This window comes from Bos taurus, chromosome 7 (assembly GCF_002263795.3).
Source record: "Bos taurus isolate L1 Dominette 01449 registration number 42190680 breed Hereford chromosome 7, ARS-UCD2.0, whole genome shotgun sequence".
NCBI classification, from domain to species: domain Eukaryota; kingdom Metazoa; phylum Chordata; class Mammalia; order Artiodactyla; family Bovidae; genus Bos; species Bos taurus.
This window is the reverse complement of record NC_037334.1, coordinates 18,505,930-18,522,895: the sequence shown is the minus strand read 5'-3', so window position 1 is coordinate 18,522,895 and position 16,966 is coordinate 18,505,930. Positions and strand designations below refer to the sequence as shown.

Genomic DNA, 16,966 nt, shown 5'->3' with positions numbered 1-16,966 from the left:
CACTTCTGGGCATCTATTTGTCTGGTGGGGGCGGGGGGGCAGGGAACCTAGGCCCAGAGCAGGGTGGAAAGTCACTTCCAGGGACATTAATATGGCTCAACCCCAGGGCTCCAGCCTCCCAGACTACCTATTCTAAGCACCACCTCTCCTCACCACCCTTGTCCCACAGTGCCCCCTGCTGGGGATGTCTTCACCTTCCAGTCTTCCCCAGACTCCCTGGATTCCAGCCACTGCAGCCTCCTGGCTGGATTGGCCACTCCAGGTCACGCCTCAGGACCTTTGCACCCGCTGTTGCCCCTGCCTGAGATGCCATTCTCTTCTGCCTGGCTAGCTCCTACCTTTGTTCAAGTTTCAACTTTCTTCAATCCTCAGGAAAGCACTCTGGGACGCCCACATGGGGGCGGTTCCCAGGTTACCCCTGGCACAGTGCCCACCTCCTCCTTGGCAGCATTTCCCACAACCTTGTTCAGTGGTTCCTAGATGAATCACTTCTATATTATTATTGGTCATTAAGCAGGAGTGGTTCAAATCCAGGGGCCCCACTGTATCCCCACTAGCTGGTCCAGCACCCTGTGCCCATTCGTTTGTTGCCTGACAGACAGACAACGGAGGCCGTGTGGCTGACCATCCCGTGGACGCAGGCTGAGGATGCAGCGCTGGAAGGCGGCGGCCCTGGCCTCGGTGCTCTGCAGCTCCGTGCTCTCCATCTGGATGTGTCGGGAGGGCCTGCTCCTCGGCCACCGCCTCGGACCTGCGCTGGCCCCGTTGCGCCGGCCGCCTCGCACCCTGGATGCCCGAATCGCCCGTCTGGCCCAGTGTAAGCCCTCCCCCGCCCCCTGTCTTGAGTCAGATACCCCCAACGTCACAGCGACCATAATGGTGGAATGTTGTACGCAGTGGAGCGGGCCACAAAGGCTTATTTTAGATGGGGTGGAGGGAGGGTGCAAATCCCCTCAACGGCCTGGCAGGGGTGTCAGAGGGGATGGATGCTGGGAACTGGGGTCCCTCGGCTCAGCTGTCACAAGGAATTAGGCTCTAGCCCTGAGGGGCCCGGGGGCCAGATGGAGATTAGACCTGGGCATTCGGCCCGGGTGGCCCCTGCAGCGCAGCAGGGGGTGGAGGAAGAGGGAGGCTGGACCGGAGGCCCTAGTGACCTGCTCGGGGGGTGACAGGGGAGGCAGAGAGAGACCGAGAAATAGGACGAGTCCTAGAAATGGGGAGAAAGACAGACATAGAGGGACAGAAGATGAGCAAGAAGATGTGGGAAAAGGCCAGGAGGTAGAAAAGTGGAAATGTCAGCCCTGGGGGTTGTGGCTGCATGGTCCAGCTCCCCACTAGCCCCTGATGCCTGCCCCCTGCAGGTTCTGTGGGGCCAGAGCAGTGCGTGGGCCCTGACTTCGTGGGTGCACGGGTGTGTCCACACGTGCATCCCCACGGGTGGATGGGGATTAGGTGTAGGCGGGGGAGTGTGCGTGGGCCCCTGTGGGTAGGGGGTGCATGCACGCCTGCGTGCAAGTCCACACGCGCCCTGCCGGCCCACACAATCCTTCTTTCTTGTCTTCACAATGGACAAGGGTGGCCTCCGGCGCAAGCTCCACTTCCGCCCCCGCCGCTCCCCCGCTTCAGGCTGCTAAGTCCTTCCCAGGACACTGGGTCCCAGAGACCCGGGCTCCCCAAAGCTAGTGCTCCAGGCCCTGGGGCAAAGGCCCAGTGGAATTTCAGGCATCGGGGAGGATCTCGGCCCACCGTCGGGTCCTGGCTGCCCTGCATCCTGTCCCTGGATCTAGCCCTACTGGAGGAAGGACAAAGATTTCCATACCCCAGAGTCCGTGTTCTAGATTCTGGGATTAATGTACTGATGGAGGAATCTCAGGCTTGGGCCAGGGAGATGTGGGCATCATCTCCTTGTATTCCAGATCCTGTGCACGTGGCCAGGCCTGCTGGAAGAACAGATATACTAGAAGATTATTGTTTATCTGAAATTCACACTGAACCGGGGATCTGTATCTTAACCTGGCAATCCTATGAATTAACTCTAGACACACATCTTTGGGGTGGGCACACTGGTGGAATTTTAGGCATCGTTAGTGAGCTAGGCTCACTCTGATCCCAGAGCAAGCAGTGTTTGTCACCCTACTCCCACCCATCTCCCAGAAGATGCTGTTGGGTGGCCCCTGATTTCCACCCTCCCAGCCCCAGCCAACGTAGGGACTCTGCAAGTCTCACTGAGCAAACAATGAAAGTAGGGTACAGCAGGGTACAGCGGGTGCAACGAAAGTAGGGCTGTCATCTGCCTGAAACTACAAGGCTCAGAGTGGGCAGAGCAAGGCTCAGAGCTGGGGCTTGTCTGCTCTTGAGACCCCCTGTGGGAACAGACAGCTCCCAGGCTGACAGACAGCCCTTCCCGCTTGGGCCTCCCAGGAAGCTGTTTCTTTTGACAGCCAGGTGCGCCAGCCTTGGGGGCAGGTGGGAGCTTAAACTCGGGATTTCCTCTCTCAACCACAAGAGTGACTGCCACCTGCTCAGGGGCTGGAAGCCCCCCATCTGCAGACCCAATGTCAGTTCAGTGCTGCCTACCATTCCGATGTCTACACTTCTCTCTTGGGGCTGAAGAGCACTGGGGCAGGACCAGCCGCTTGGGAAATAAATTTAGGCCATGGAGTCCTGGGAATCTATGGCTCAGGGCACCTCCAGGCAGTTGGTGGGAGAAGAGGGTTGGACTTGCACCAAACTTGGGCACGGGATGGAGGTGGGAAGATTGTTTGGTTTTCTCTCCGTCACCTGCCAGTGGTGGGGTCTTAGGCACCTCTTTTCCCCTCTGGATGCCAGTTTCCTCACCTGGAACATGGGGGGAGCCCCTGATGGTAGCTGTCACCCCATGTGGTGGGGCCAACACACAGGTCTCAGTGTCTGCGGCTCCTCTGTGCATTTTGAGAAGCTCACACACCCTGATTTGGTGTTGTGAAAGGGGAAACTTGAGTACTGCTACACGGTGGAGCAGGAGGGATGGGGGCAGGGGGAGGCGTTGTGAACAGGCCAGAGGTTCAGGGAAGATGCGGAGATCTGGGTGGGGATCCCAGAGAGGGAGTGAGAGACCCATGACAACTCAACCAGAGTGGGCCATTGGGGTGTGGGAAGCAGGCCCCCAACGCTGCTCAGAGAGGATGTGCCAGTTTCCTGGGGCAACCAGCATGGGGTGGGGACAGCTGGGGCCCAGGAGGGACAGGGATTTGGTTCACTACACCGCTTGCTGAGCGCCACCCCTCCTTTTTTTTTTTCTCCAGTGAGGTGAGAGCAGCTCAGTGAAAAAGGGAAGAATTTCCAGTGCTGCCCTGCATAGGGATGGGGTCCACAGAGAGTGGTGGAGGGGTGTGCCCACAGGGAGACAGACACCGGGTCGGCTCAGCTCAAGTTGGGGCAGACTGGTATGTGGTACAGGAAATGGTTCTGGGCAGTCCATCTTAGGTGTAGGCTCCAGAGAAGAGTGCTGGTAGCCTTGGGGACCCAGCCTGTGGGCCTGGATATGCAACCCTCCCCTTACACACACGCCACCCAGAAAGGGTGCATGAGCGGGAATCAGGGAGCAAGATAAGATGTGGTCGGGAGAGGGTGCACTAGGCCTTGAGTCACCCCAAGGTCCCTTTTCGCAGAGGAACAGCGTAGATATGGCGCTCCTTCCCATGCATCCACCCACTGACCCCTCGGCCCTTCTCCATCCCCTCGCAGACCGTGCACTGCTGCAGGGCGCCCCGGACGCGGTGGAGCTTCGAGAACTGACGCCATGGGCCGGGCGGTCCCCTGGTCCGCGCCGTCGGCCGGGGCCCCGGCGGCGGCGCGCGCGTGCGCGGTCGGGGACACGGCCATGCGGGCTGCGCGAGCTCGAGGTGCGCGTGAGCGAGCTGGGCCTGGGCTACGCGTCGGAAGAGACAGTGCTGTTCCGCTACTGCGCAGGCGCGTGCGAGGCGGCCGCGCGCGTCTACGACCTGGGGCTGCGACGCCTGCGCCAGCGGCGGCGAGTGCGGCGAGAGCGGGTGCGCGCTCAGCCCTGCTGCCGCCCGACGGCCTACGAGGACGAAGTGTCCTTTCTGGACACGCACAGTCGCTACCACACGGTCCACGAGCTGTCGGCGCGCGAGTGCGCCTGCGTGTGACCCTACCTCAGCCGGCCCGGAGAGACGGAGGCCACGGCCCCCGCCCCGACGGCACCCACGGTCCCGCCTGGCAAGCCCCGCGACAGACTGCCCACCAGCAGAAGATGCCGTCCAGGGCTCAGGACTCTCGCGTTAACTGTACCAAAATAAAGTGTGGAAAATCCAGCCAGGGTTGTGATTCCGTGCTGAAGGCCTACGGGGAGGAGACGCCATCTCCACTGGGAAGAGGGGGACAGGTACCGTCGGCACTATAGTGGGAGGATCCCGTTTGCTTTGGGCTCGGGGGAAAGAAAGACGGTTTTGTTCAGGCGTGCAGGAAGCAAAGGGGCTGAATGGGGGGATGCCCACAGGGACCTTCCTTCGCTTCTCTCTACAGGCTCTCTTGCCCCTTCCAGGTGTGTCCTAGCCTACTCCCTGACAAGGTGTCCTTCTGGGTAGGAAAGATTGAGCCACAGTGCAGATGGAAAAACTGAGGTCCAAGTGGTGCAAATCTCCCTCACCCAACAGACGTCTTCGGGCCTGGTCAGCTCCCACCAGGGTGAACTCGGAGCCACTATCTCCTTTCACTAGCTAAAAATATCCACGTTGCCCATCTCCCTGCGGGGATAGGTCTGGGGCGGGCGCCAATCCCATCTAACCCAAAACCGGCGCCTGCTGGGGCACAGCTGGGTCCCCAGGGACCTAGGTCCTGGGGCCGTAAAGGCTCTGGCCAGAGCTCCAGGGAGAATTTTCCAGGAGCCCCCGTGGAGGATGGAAAAAGCGTGATGCGGTGTTTAGATTTGCCCACGGTGTCACCTTGATGCTTGGCACGCCCAGAATGGGCACAGGGTGTTGGGTTCCTAGCAGGCAGAGAGGGGTCTGCTCGTCAATGGTCTGAGGAGGGTGGGTAAGACAGTGGCCACTGCAAGCACAGGACTGGCTCACGGGGGACCAGATGGATGGACTCCTACCCTTCTTCCCCTCAGACTGGGTGGCAGGGGAATGTCTCCAAGGCACAGTTGCCCCTTTGCCCAGTTTGTGTAAGGGCACAGTCCCTTCTCTTCCATCCTCCCACACTAGTCTGGGATTCTCAAAAGAAGAGCCCCACCCTCTCCTTTACTGTTGTGTCTCCTAGACTGGCCTCCTCTCTGCTGCGCTAAGGACCACCTTCTAGAACCTACTAAACATGGTGTCCTTCGCAGACCCAATCCCCATCCTGATGCTGGGAGACTCAGCTCAGATGCTCCACCCAGGGAGACTCACCTGGCTGGGCAGGAACATCCCCAGCTCCCTGCTTTCCAGTCTTCTTTTTTGCCATTGCGGCAGCTGGACCCACTGGAGTCAGCTAATAGGCAGGACTTCCAAGGAGACCCAAGAGCAGCACTTGGAGGCCAGGCCCCAGACTGTGGGTGGTCAGCTTGGAAGGCAGTTTCAGAGCACGCTGGCTGGCTGGGGTCCCCATCCACCCCCGCAGTCTTTTGACTCTGAGGTTTGGGGTGGTGGATTCCTACACCATTCGGGCTGACTCAGCCCGGCGGCCGTGGCAGAGAGGCCAGAGTTCCCAGAAGCCGAAGAAGCTGAGCCTCAGTTTCCCCATCCTAGAAGGCCCTGAGCCTCAGAGAGGGAAATTGCTCAGCCCAGGACACACAGCAGGAAAATCAACTTGGGTGCTTGGGCCTGTGGTCCCTGAAATGGCTTGGGGGGTGTGTGTTTGTGTGTGTGTGGCCTCCTGGGACCACAGCCTCCCTGTCTCCCACCTGGATCCAACCACAAGGCGCTGGCCCAGCCCACCAGAGAATTGGAACATAAGAGCTGCCTTCGCAGAACCCAGGGCTGGGGGTTCTCAGCAGTGCATGCCATACACACACACACACACTCACAGGACACAGAGACTGCCACTCACATGGGGCTTAGAACCATGCGCAAACCTCCTTTGGGGGCATGCCCTGCCCCTCCCATATCCCTGCAGTGGGTATAGAAGATTCACTTGTCTCAACCTTGCCCTACATGACCTCCCAGATAGGCCCACCCCCACTCTCACCTGCTCCAGGCCTCGGTCTTCCCACCCTGCTTGAGGGTTTTTCCTACCTCTGAACACTTGGGGCCGGTCCATTCTCCCAAGTTCAGGGCCGTTCTGGGCGCCATAGACTTTTGGGCAGGATGTCTGGCTCCCCATCCACTGGATGCTATCAGCCCACCCGATTTGTGACAAGCACAGATGTCGCCAGACCCTGTGAGTAACCCCTGGGAGCAGAATTGCCCTGGGGGGAGAGTGCTGGTGTGGAATAAGGGAGGACAAGCCAGTTTTCCTCAGAGCATTCCCATCTGGAAAATGGTGTTAGTATTGCCTACCTTAGTACCCCAGAGACAGTTCATCAACAGCAGCAGTAAACACAAACCAGTCCACCAGAGCCATCACCAGTGGTCAGGACGCCAAGGCAAGTTCCCCAGGGGCAGCCATAGCCCCTGGCAACTCACCCCTGTCCCCACCAGGTAAAGTTCCTAGCAAGAGAGCTCCCAGGGAGGAAAGACCCCTGGCAGCAGAGGTGCCCAGTAGGTGAAGCCCCAGGTAAGGGAGAGCTCCAGCCCCAGATACTCAGCAGTGCAGGTGCCAGGCTGGCCAGCTCACTGGAACCAAGACGCGATACTGGGCACCGTCTGGTACCTGGGTTCCTGCTGCAGCTTCCAGCAGGCCTTACAGAACATCAGGGCCCAGGAGAAGGACCGAGGCCGCAGTGTCTCCCGCCAGCGGAAGTAGTTCAGGTAGCTGGCGTAGTCCTTGTCCAGTGCTAGCAAGTACTGTGCCAGGTCCTTGGGGCTCTGGAAGTCTTCGACGTGGATGAAGGCTTTGGGTGGCAGGAACTGTTCATAGTTGACCCGGCTGGGTCCCAGGACCACTGGCACAGCCCATGCCTGCAGGGCGTTCTTCCACAGCTTCTCTGTGATGTAGTCGGGGTGCAGGGAGTTCTCAAAAGCCAGGTAGAACTTGTACTGGGACAGCTGCTTGGCCATGAGCGCGTGGGGCAGTGGCGTGTGGAAGCGTCCGTACACGTCCACTTGGAGGTGTGGCTTCAGCAGCTTGTAGTATTGCACCCTGATAGAGTCTGTATTCCAGTTGGACACCACCCAGGCCACCAACTTGGTCTTGGCCGAGATGTTGAGCAGCGTCTCCACGGGCTGGCTGGGCCACGGCTCGAGCCAGCCGTAGGGCATGAAGATATCTGAGTCCCGGCGGTAGGACATGGTGAGGTTGAAGTAACCATCTAGGTCCTTCAGTTTCAAGCAGTTGCTGGGTGATTCCATGCTGAACCAAACCCAGCGCTGGCCAGGGGGCCGCGGGGAAGGCGGGAGCTGCATCTGGGGCCGGTGGCTGACCTCCCGGTGGTGCACGAGGACCGCGTCCACTTGAGGGTACTCGCTTCGGTTGACGGTCAGCTGGCAGTCAGCTGTGCCAGGCCACAACTCCGAGCAGCGGGACAGAGCCACTGGCTGGTTGAATGGCCATGTCCACAGCAGGACACGCAGAGGCAGGTGGGCGGAGGACCCCTCAGTGGCCTGGGAAGGGGCCCCCAGTTCAGAGACCCACATGGGCTTGGGCTTGTGCTTCTCTTGAGACATACGCAGATAAGAGAAGAAGCACAGAGCCAGAAGCAGCTGCAGCAACAGCCCGGGAAGACAGTGGTGCCAGGAACACTTCACCTTGGCGCAACCAGGTGGATACATGGTTTGGAGCAGCTGGGAGGAGGGGAGAGTGAATATGGCATCTTTGACAAGAAGGATAACACATGCCTAGGGACTTCCACCTCATGTGAAGAGTTGACTCATTGTAAAAGACCCTGATGCTGGGAGGGATTGGGGGCAGGAGGAGAAGGGGACGGCAGAGGATGAGATGGCTGGATGGCATCACTGACTCGATGGATGTGAGTCTGGTTGAACTCCGGGAGTTGGTGATGGACAGGGAGGCCTAGCGTGCTGGGATTCATGGGGTCGCAAAGAGTCCGACACGACTGAGCAACTGAACTAACTAAGGGACTTCCCTGGTGGTCCAGTGGCTAAGATGCTGAGGTCCCAATGCAGGGGTCTGGGGTTTGATCCCTGATCAGGGAACTAGATCCCGCATGCCACAACTAAAGATCCTTGCATGCCGCGATAAAGACTGACGATGCCTTGTGTCACAACTAAGACCTGCTACAGCCAAATAAATAAATATTGAAAAAAAAAAACCAATAACACACATGCCTAGCGGGCAGATGTGGGTTATTTCTATTTTACGGATGAGAAAACTGAGGCTAGGGGACTCAGTGAGAAAACAGCAGAGCCGGCCCCGGAGTCCACGCTCTCCTACCCACCAGGTCACGCAACCTCTTGACCGAGAATAGGTTCTAATGGTTCTCAGGTCCCACCTTGACCTTGACTTTGCCCTTGCCCTTGCCCTTTCTTAGCTTCCCCAGAGTCTTCCCCAGCCTAGGGAGAAGACAGGGCTGGTTACTGAGTGCTCCCCAGGGCCCTGGAGTTGAGGCTTGGAGCCAAGACTCCGGCTGGGAGGAGTACAATGGAATTATGTTAGAGGGCTCACCAGGCAGTATACGAGTTGGGGGAAAGGACACTCCTGGTGGACAGAGCAGCCAATGCTGAGGCCCGGAGGTGACAGAGAACCTGAACAGTTTGCGGGGAGAGGACAGGAAGAGCTCAGGGAATAAGCACTCAAGACACCTCCCACCCCTGGTCATGCACTAGGGGATTCTGGGTGTCTCTTGGTCCACTCCCTGGTCCTTTCTGTTCCTGCATGCGGTCACAAAGCCCTCCCAGACTCCAGATCCCAACCGCGGGAACGGAAATCTAGGACTTTAGCCCTGTGCCCCTCCACTTCCTGCAGCCATGGAGCTGCCCTTTTTACAGATGAGAAAACAGAGGTTCTGAGCAATAGGTATGTCTTTTGCCCCAAAACACAAAGCTGGAGCACTTATGATCCAGAATCCGAACTCTCCTCTTTTAATGTAATTGCAAACTCCTCTCCCATGTTCAGATTGGCTAGTTGTCTGTGACTGTAGTTTCAGTCTGTCTGCCCCCTGATCCCCTCTCTCAGTGCCTACCGTCTTACCTGGGTTTCTCTTACTTTGGATGTGGGGTCTCTCTTCAAGGCTGCTCCAGCAAAGTGCAGCCACCACTCCTTACCTCGGGCGCAGGGTAGCTCCTTTCGGCACCTGCGCTTGTGCGCCTTCGTAGCCACCGGGCTCAAATTCTGAAAGAGATGGGAACACCAGACCACCTGACATGCCTCTTGAGAAACCTGTATGCAGGTCAGGAAACAACAGTTAGAACTGGACATGAAACAACATACTGGTTCCAAATAGGAAAAAAAGTACGTCAAGGCTGTATATTGTCACCCTGCTTATTTAACTTATATGCAGAGTACATCATGAGAAACGCTGGGCTGGAAGAAGCACAAGCTGGAATCAAGATTGCCAGGAGAAATATCAATAATCTCAGATATGCAGATGACACCACCCTATGGCAAAAAATGAAGAACTAAAGAGCCTCTTGATGAAAGTGAAAGAGGAGAGTGAAAAAGTTGGCTTAAAGCTCAACATTCAGAAAACTAAGATCATGGCATCTGGTCCCATCACTTCATGGCAGATAGATGGGGAAACAGTGGAAACAGTGGCTGACTTTATTTTTCTGGGCTCCAAAGTCACTGCAGGTGGTGATTGCAGCCATGAAATTAAAAGACGCTTACTCCTTGGAAGGAAAGTTATGACCAACCTAAACAGCATATTAAAAAGCAGAGACATTACTTTGCCAACAAAGGTCCGTCTAGTCAAGGCTATGGTTTTTTCAGTGGTCATGTATGGATGTAAGAGTTGGACTATAAAGAAAGCTGAGCGTCAAAGAATGGATGCTTTTGAACTGTGGTGTTGGAGAAGACTCCTGAGAGTCCCTTGGACTGCAAGGAGATCCACCCAGTCCATCCTAAAGGAGATCAGTCCTGGGTGTTCTTTGGAAGGACTGATGTTGAAGCTGAAACTCCAGTACTTTGGCCACCTGATGCGGAGAGCTGACTCATTGGAAAAGACTCTGATGCTGGGAAAGATTGAGGGCAGGAGGAGAAGGGGACGACAGAGAATGAGATGGTTGGATGGCATCATCAACTCGATGGACATGGGTTTGGGTGGACTCCGGGAGTTGGTGATGGACAGGGAGACCTGGTGTGCTGTGGTTTGTGGGGTCGCAAAGAGTTGGACACGACTGATCGACTGAACTGAACTGAACTGAACTCCTGTGTTGCACATGGAGCTCCAGTCTACAGCCTGAGGCTGTCTACAAGTTCTGCTATCATGGAAATATTATTTGTCTGCCCCATAGGGTGCACCCCTCTGGCTCTCAAGCCCTCGAAATATAGCAGCTGTGTTGGACGAACTGTTAGCATTAAGCTAAATTAAATTAAGAAAAGCTTCTCTATTCTGTACATTGAAGACAATTTCAAGATAAAAAGTAAAAACACTGGCGGGTCCAGTGGTTTAAGACTCCACACTTCCACTGTAGGGGGCATGGGTTCAAACCCTGGTCAGAGAACTAGATCCCACATGCCCAAGATGAGGCCAAAAACAAACAAACAAACAAACCCAAACGTCCACCCGCACCCCTGCCCCGCAACAAAACCCCACCAAAATCAGCGTCTGATAGCCAATTCAACAACTGGAAATCCTGACAGAATATTTGGGACACCTTGGAGGGGCAAATCTGCTCCCACAGGACATTTTTACAAAGTCTAATTAAAGATCAAGGATCTACAGTGAAAACCAAGTGTCCGGATTGGGTGTGCTATTGGTGTAAGATACCCAGTTTCTAAGACTTGGGCTTCCCCAGTGTCTCAGCGGTAAAGAATCTGCCTACAGGGCAGGAGACACGGGTTTGATCCCTGGGTCAGGAAGATCCCCTGGAGGAGGAAATGGCAATGCATTCCAGTATTCTTGCCAGAAAAATCCCACAGCCTGGTGGGCTACAGTCCATAGGGTTGCAAAAAGTTGGACACAACTGAGTGACTGAGCACGCATTCCAAGACTTGGGATGCAAATGAGATTAAAATTATTATCTCAATACTTCTGTTGATTTCACATTGGGATAATACTAGTTTGGAACTTCCCTGGTGGTCCAGTGGTTAGTACTCTGCACTCTCACTGCCGAGGGTGAGGGTTCGATCCCTGGTCGGGGAACTAAGACACCACATGCTGTGCAGGGCAGCCAAAAAAATTAAAGAAGACTCTGATAGCTGGTGGGTTACTTCTGTTGGGCACAGCTGGCATAAGCCTCCAAGTGTGGGATGGAGGAGCTGGCAGGTGGCCTCGGGTGATGAAAAGGGAGTGGGATTTAGAATTACATGTTCATGCCAGAATTTCTGGAAAGAGACCCAAAAGACAAAACCTTTGAGGAGGTTCAGGAGGCTGAACTCTGACCACAACCTACTTTATGCCGCTGGGGTTTGGGGTCACGCACAGAAGGTTAGTGTGTGGAAATGCACTTAAAATGAATATAGTTTTTTTTTGTCCTGGGTTTATAGCAACTCCTCCTAGGAGGCACTGAGGCCCTTGGCAGGGAGGAGGATCCTGGATCCGGGGATGGGGGTTGGGGAGGTCAGGGCTGAGATTCCACCCAAGTGGAACCTGAGATATTTTTTTCCCAGAAAGGAATTGAAAAATGCCATGATGCCAGGACACCATAAAGATCAGATAAACAGAACAAAATCCACCCCCTTCTCCCCACACCTCAGGTCCTCTCCCCACGGAATGGGGTGGGAAAGAGGAAGGGCTCTGGGGTGCTAATGGGAGCCAAGAAGCAGTGGGGGTTCTAAGCCAGAGCTTTGCCAGAGACAGATCGACAGAAATGGAGAGAAACGCAGCTCCTCCTGGTTTGGCAAATCAATCAGAACTGCCCACACCTGCCCCACCTCTGGTGCACCTGGTACCCAGAAAGACCCCTGGGAGGGACTTCCCTGGTGGTCCAGTGCCAAGGACAGGAATCTCCCTGCCAGTGCAAGGGGCACAGGTTCAATCAAGATCCCACGTGAGGCAACTAAGCTGGGGTACCACAACTGCAGAGCCCGAGCTCTAGAGCCCTCGAGCGGCGACTGCTGAAGCCGTGTGCCTATAGCCCATGTTCTACAAAAAACACCACAGTGAGAAGCCCGCACACGACATCTAGAGAGAAGACCCTGCTCGCCGCAACTGAGAAAGCCCGTGCACAGCACCGAAGACCCAGCACAGCCAAAACACCAAAAATGTCTGGGAGTACAGCCTGCAAGCCCTTCCCAGGGGGCATCACTGCCTCCAGGGAGAGGGGACGTGTTCCCCAGGAGGCCTTACCTGGAGGGGCAGTGTGCAGGGCAGACAGCAGCCGACCAGGAGGCTTCGGGCGGAGGACCAGTTGGTCACGCTGGGAGGGGATAAGGCGACTCCAGGAAGAAGGAAGTGGACAAGTCAGTCCAGCTCCACCACACCTGCAGTCAGATGATATAGGGTATGCTGTCACGCAAGCCAGGCCAATGTTTAATAGCAAAGGTGGGACTTGGCTAATCTCTCCCACATGGCCTGATGAGGGAGGGGTGGAGGGAACTGGGGACTAGTCACTGCCCTGACCTCCTGTGTGGCCTCCAGGCTTTCATGGCGTTGGGCATAGAGTTGACCCATCCATAAAGGGAAAGGGCTGACCCAAATCACTGGCTCTCAAAGTGGTTTCCGTGGCAGGGGAGGGGGCACCAGGGGTTCCTTGGAGTGGGGGAGGGGCAGGTGAGGAGAATTTCAAGCCTCCTACCCTCCCTTCCCACAGATCCCACCTCTTCATTCCATCTCAGCCAGGAAATGTTTCTTGAGCACCTGCTGTGTCAGGCCCCAAGAATATGGCAGGAAGCAAGTGGGTGAAAGAGATAACCAGTAAGAAAACTTGTAAAAAAAAAAAAATTACAGATTGCAAGGACTTTCTTGGTGGTTCAGTACTTAAGAATCCACCTTGCAATGCAGGGGACGTAGGTTCAAGCCCTGGTTGGGGAACTAAGATCCCACATGCTGTGGAGCAAATAAGCCCTTGTGCCAGACTACTGAGCCTGTGAGCCACAACTAGAGAGTCAAGGAATCACAGCAAAAGGACCTGCATGATGCAACAGAGCTCCTGTGTGCCCCAACTAAGACCCAACACAGCCGAATAAATAAATACTCTTCTAAAAATGTCTATTGGATCAATACTAAAATTAAATACATTGCAAAAAAGAGGTTGCAGCCTGGTCTGGACTTCTCCTGGATGTGTGAGCTGGGGGTTAAAGCTCCATTAGAATTCTCTAACTAGGGCTTCCCTGGTGGCTCAGTGGTAAAGAATCTGCCTACCACTGTAGGAGACATGATCCATTCCTGGTACAGGAAGATCCCACATGCAATGGAGCAAGTAAGTCTGTGTGTCACAACTCCTGAGCCTGTGCTCTAGAGCCTGGGAGCCACAACTACTGAAGCCCATGCACCCTAGAGCCCATGCTTCACAACAGAAGCCGCTGTGATGAGAAGCCAGTATACCGCAACTAGAGAGTAGCCACCGCTTGCCACAACTAGGGAAAAGCTTGCACAGCAAGGAAGACCCAGCACAGCCAAAAACAAATAAATAAAAACAATTTTTTTAAAAGAATTTTCTAACTAAAAAGCAGTATGAGAGAGCTTTCCAGGCAGAAGGGACAGCCTGCGCAAAGGCCCTGAGACAGCAAGGAGTGGCAGCATTGGAGGGGATCCAGGAAGCCTGGGTGTTCAGGAGCAGGAAGTGAGGTCAGCCACCTTGAGCTGCATCTGGCTGTGGTCAGAAATGGACATTTAACACAGGGCGACAGTGGGGCCATGAGGAGCTTCCAGTGGAGCTGTCGCCACCACAGACTCCTGTTTGAGGTGCTCTTTCAGGCTGTCGTGTTGGGGACAGACGATTGGGAGGGGAGGGAAGCAGGGCAGAGGCAGGGAGGCTGGGAGGAGGAGGCTGCGGCGGGCGGGTAAAAGCACGAGGGGCGGCTCCCACGTACCACAACTCCTCTGTTCACAGATGAGAAATCATGTCCATGAGGCTGCTTCATGCTGCCTGGACACCCACCATCTGAGTATCCAGTTAGTTCCAGGCTGACGGAGGCTCCAGGAGGCTGGGTATCCACCAGGGCAGGGCATTTGTAATAGGGAAGCGTAAGTCTTTGTTTATTTTTTTTGGCTGCACCATGGGCTTTGTTGGATCTTGGTTCCTACACTACAGATCAAACCTGCATCCCCTGCAGTGGAAATGTGACGTCTTAACCACTGGACCATAAAGGAAGTCCTGGGAAGAACAAATCTGACTCTGTATTAAGGCATAACCCTCCTAGACTTCAGACAATATTACAAAGCTACAGTAATGAAGATAGCATGGTTCTGGCACAGAAATAGACACATGGATCAACGGAACAGAATAGTGAGCCCAGAAATAGGCCCACACAACTATGGTCCATCAATCTTCAACAAAAAGGCAAAAATGTACAATGGGAAAAGACAGTCTCTTCAGTAAGTGGTGCTGGGAAAGTTGGACAGACACACGTAAATCAATGAAGTTAGAACATTCCCTAACACCATATACAAAAATAAACTAAAAATGGCTTAAAGACCTAAATGTAAGACGTAACATCATAAAACTCCTAGAAGAGAGCATAGACAAAACATTCTCTGACATAAGTTGTACCAGTGTTTTCTTAGGTCAGGCTCCCAAGGCAATAGAAATAAAAAACAAAAATAAACAAATGGGACCTAATCAAATGTACAAGCTTTTGCACAGCAAAGGAAACCATAAACAAAATGAAAAGACAACTTACAGAATGGGAGAAAATATTTGCAAATGATGCAACTGACATGGACCTAATCTCCAAAATATACAAAAAGCTCATACAGCTCAACAACAAAAATACAACCCAATCAAAAAATGAGCAGAAGATCTAACTAAACATTTCTCCAAAGAAGAAATACAGATGGTCAGTAGGCACATGAAAAGATGCTCAACATCGCCAGTCATTAGAGAAATGCAAATCAAAATTACCATGAGGTGCCACCTCACACTGGTCAGAATGTTACCAAAAATGGAAGTCTGTGTGCCCGACGTACAGTGAGGTCCATCAATTCTAAAACATTGGAGTCTGGAACAGAGAAAGGTTTATTACAGGGCCATGGAAGGAGACGGCCATGCCCTAAGAACCCCCAAAGTTACTGAAAGCTTTCAGCTGCTGCTGCTGCTAAGTCGCTTCAGTCGTGTCCGACTCTGTGTGACCCCATAGATGGCAGCCCACCAGGCTCCCCCGTCCCTGGGATTCTCCAGGCAAGAATAGTGGAGTGGGTTGCCATTTCCTTCTCCAATGCATGAAAGTGAAAGTGAAGTTGCTCAGTGAAAGTGAAGTTTCAAAAGTGAAAGTGAAGTTGTTCAGTCGTGTTCGACTCTCAGCGACCCCATGGACTGCAGCCCACCAGGTTCCTCCGTCCATGGGACTGTCCAGGCAAGAGTACTGGAGCGGGGTGCCAAAGCCCCTTTAAAGCAAAATGTGAGGGAGGGGTGTGGTGAGTTGTTGCAAACTTCTTGGTGTCAGATTCTTTGTTCTTGAAGTCAGGTCATGGTCAGGTAATGATGTTCCTGTAAATCTCTACCAAACGAATGTCATTCTCCGTCCTAACAAAAAAGGGCCAGGTCCCAAGACAACTGACACCTTCCAAGGTCCCCATCCGGGCTTAGAGGAGGCGAGGCAGAGCTCAGCTGGCAGCTCCCTCAGGGCCAAGTCCCCAGACCCTGCCCAGCTATCATCGCTGAGGGAGCCAGGCCCCCAACTCAGCTGGCCCTCAGGCTCCTCAGGTCGCCAGACAGGGAGAGCAGGTCCCCCAAACTGTGACCCAGGCAGACGGTCACTGCTATTAGCTTGAAGGGACAGGGATGGAGGAGAGGTTCACTGCTGCCTCAAGGCCTGTGGGTGGGCCTTGCTGAGGGCTCCAGAGCCCTGCAGGACACAGGCCCCAGGCTGATCCCTGGGACCCCCCAGCTTACCTGCTGGCCCAAGGCCGGGTGAGCAGGAGGGCCTCGAGGAGAAGGCTGGGATCTGCCTCTTACCTCATTCTCCTCCTCAGAACCACCACTCCACGCTGTCTGAATCCGTTCACTGTCAATTCTTGATGGTTGGTTGCTTATGAGGCATCAGCCAGTGGCTGAGCAGCATCCGTTGTCTGGTACAGGGTACAGAGAAATCACGCACAGAAATGACTGTTTGCATCCAGTACTGGATGTGCTCAGTGGCTCTGTTACAATTCCCCCCCTTTCCTTTGATACTCCTCAGTCTTGAGGATAACACGGAGTATGTTTAAACTCGGCAGAGGAACTTGGTTTTAGAGGGACTCAGTTTCAACCTCCAATTTCATTTCATCCTTCCCCATGTCTTTCAGGGAATGGGATGATGAGCGCTCTAGCTACCTCCTGCCAAAATGGGGCACAGTCCCACCTTGATTTGGGGAATGGCTACCAAGTTGAAAATACCCCTGAGTTCCAAGTCCTGGATCTGACTCTTGTGTAGAAAGATCTTGTATAAATTCAGGAGAATAAGCCTGAAAACCAGTCTGAACGTGGCAGCCTGGGGGAGGCTTGTTGTGAAGTAGCCCAAGTCGTAGAAGTATAGTTTGCCAAATTGCTCGAAGTCATGAGTAACTTGAAAGGAAGGGCTTCCTTATATCTCCAGATATCTCCAGACATAGGGAAGAGAAAAACAGAGATAAAAAATCAGTAATATTCCAGACAGAATCCATAAACATTATAACCATATATAA

At 54.3% G+C, this 16,966-nt stretch overlaps 2 protein-coding genes across 8 annotated transcripts in view; one reads left to right on the top strand and one right to left on the bottom strand.

Annotated features, from left to right (window-relative positions):
* Positions 1-4,316, top strand: part of NRTN (neurturin) — a 28,033-nt gene extending 23,717 nt beyond the window's left edge. For all 5 annotated transcript variants that reach the window (XM_059888212.1, XM_024994286.2, NM_001205919.2 and 2 more), the window contains 2 exons: positions 599-817; positions 3,727-4,316. In XM_059888212.1, coding sequence (XP_059744195.1) covers positions 649-817; positions 3,727-4,151 — 594 coding nt within the window. In that variant the 5' untranslated portion in view covers positions 599-648 and the 3' untranslated portion in view covers positions 4,152-4,316. The remainder of the gene's footprint in view (positions 1-598; positions 818-3,726) is intronic.
* A 2,118-nt stretch (positions 4,317-6,434) lies between these two features.
* On the bottom strand, positions 6,435-16,282 carry FUT6 (fucosyltransferase 6). Of its 3 annotated transcripts, NM_176851.1 has the most exon segments (5): positions 6,438-7,865; positions 9,232-9,372; positions 12,491-12,624; positions 15,220-15,303; positions 16,197-16,282. In NM_176851.1, a coding segment is annotated over 1 exon segment (1,098 nt). In that variant the 5' UTR covers positions 7,854-7,865; positions 9,232-9,372; positions 12,491-12,624; positions 15,220-15,303; positions 16,197-16,282; the 3' UTR covers positions 6,438-6,755.
* Between the last annotated feature and the right edge of the window lie 684 nt (positions 16,283-16,966).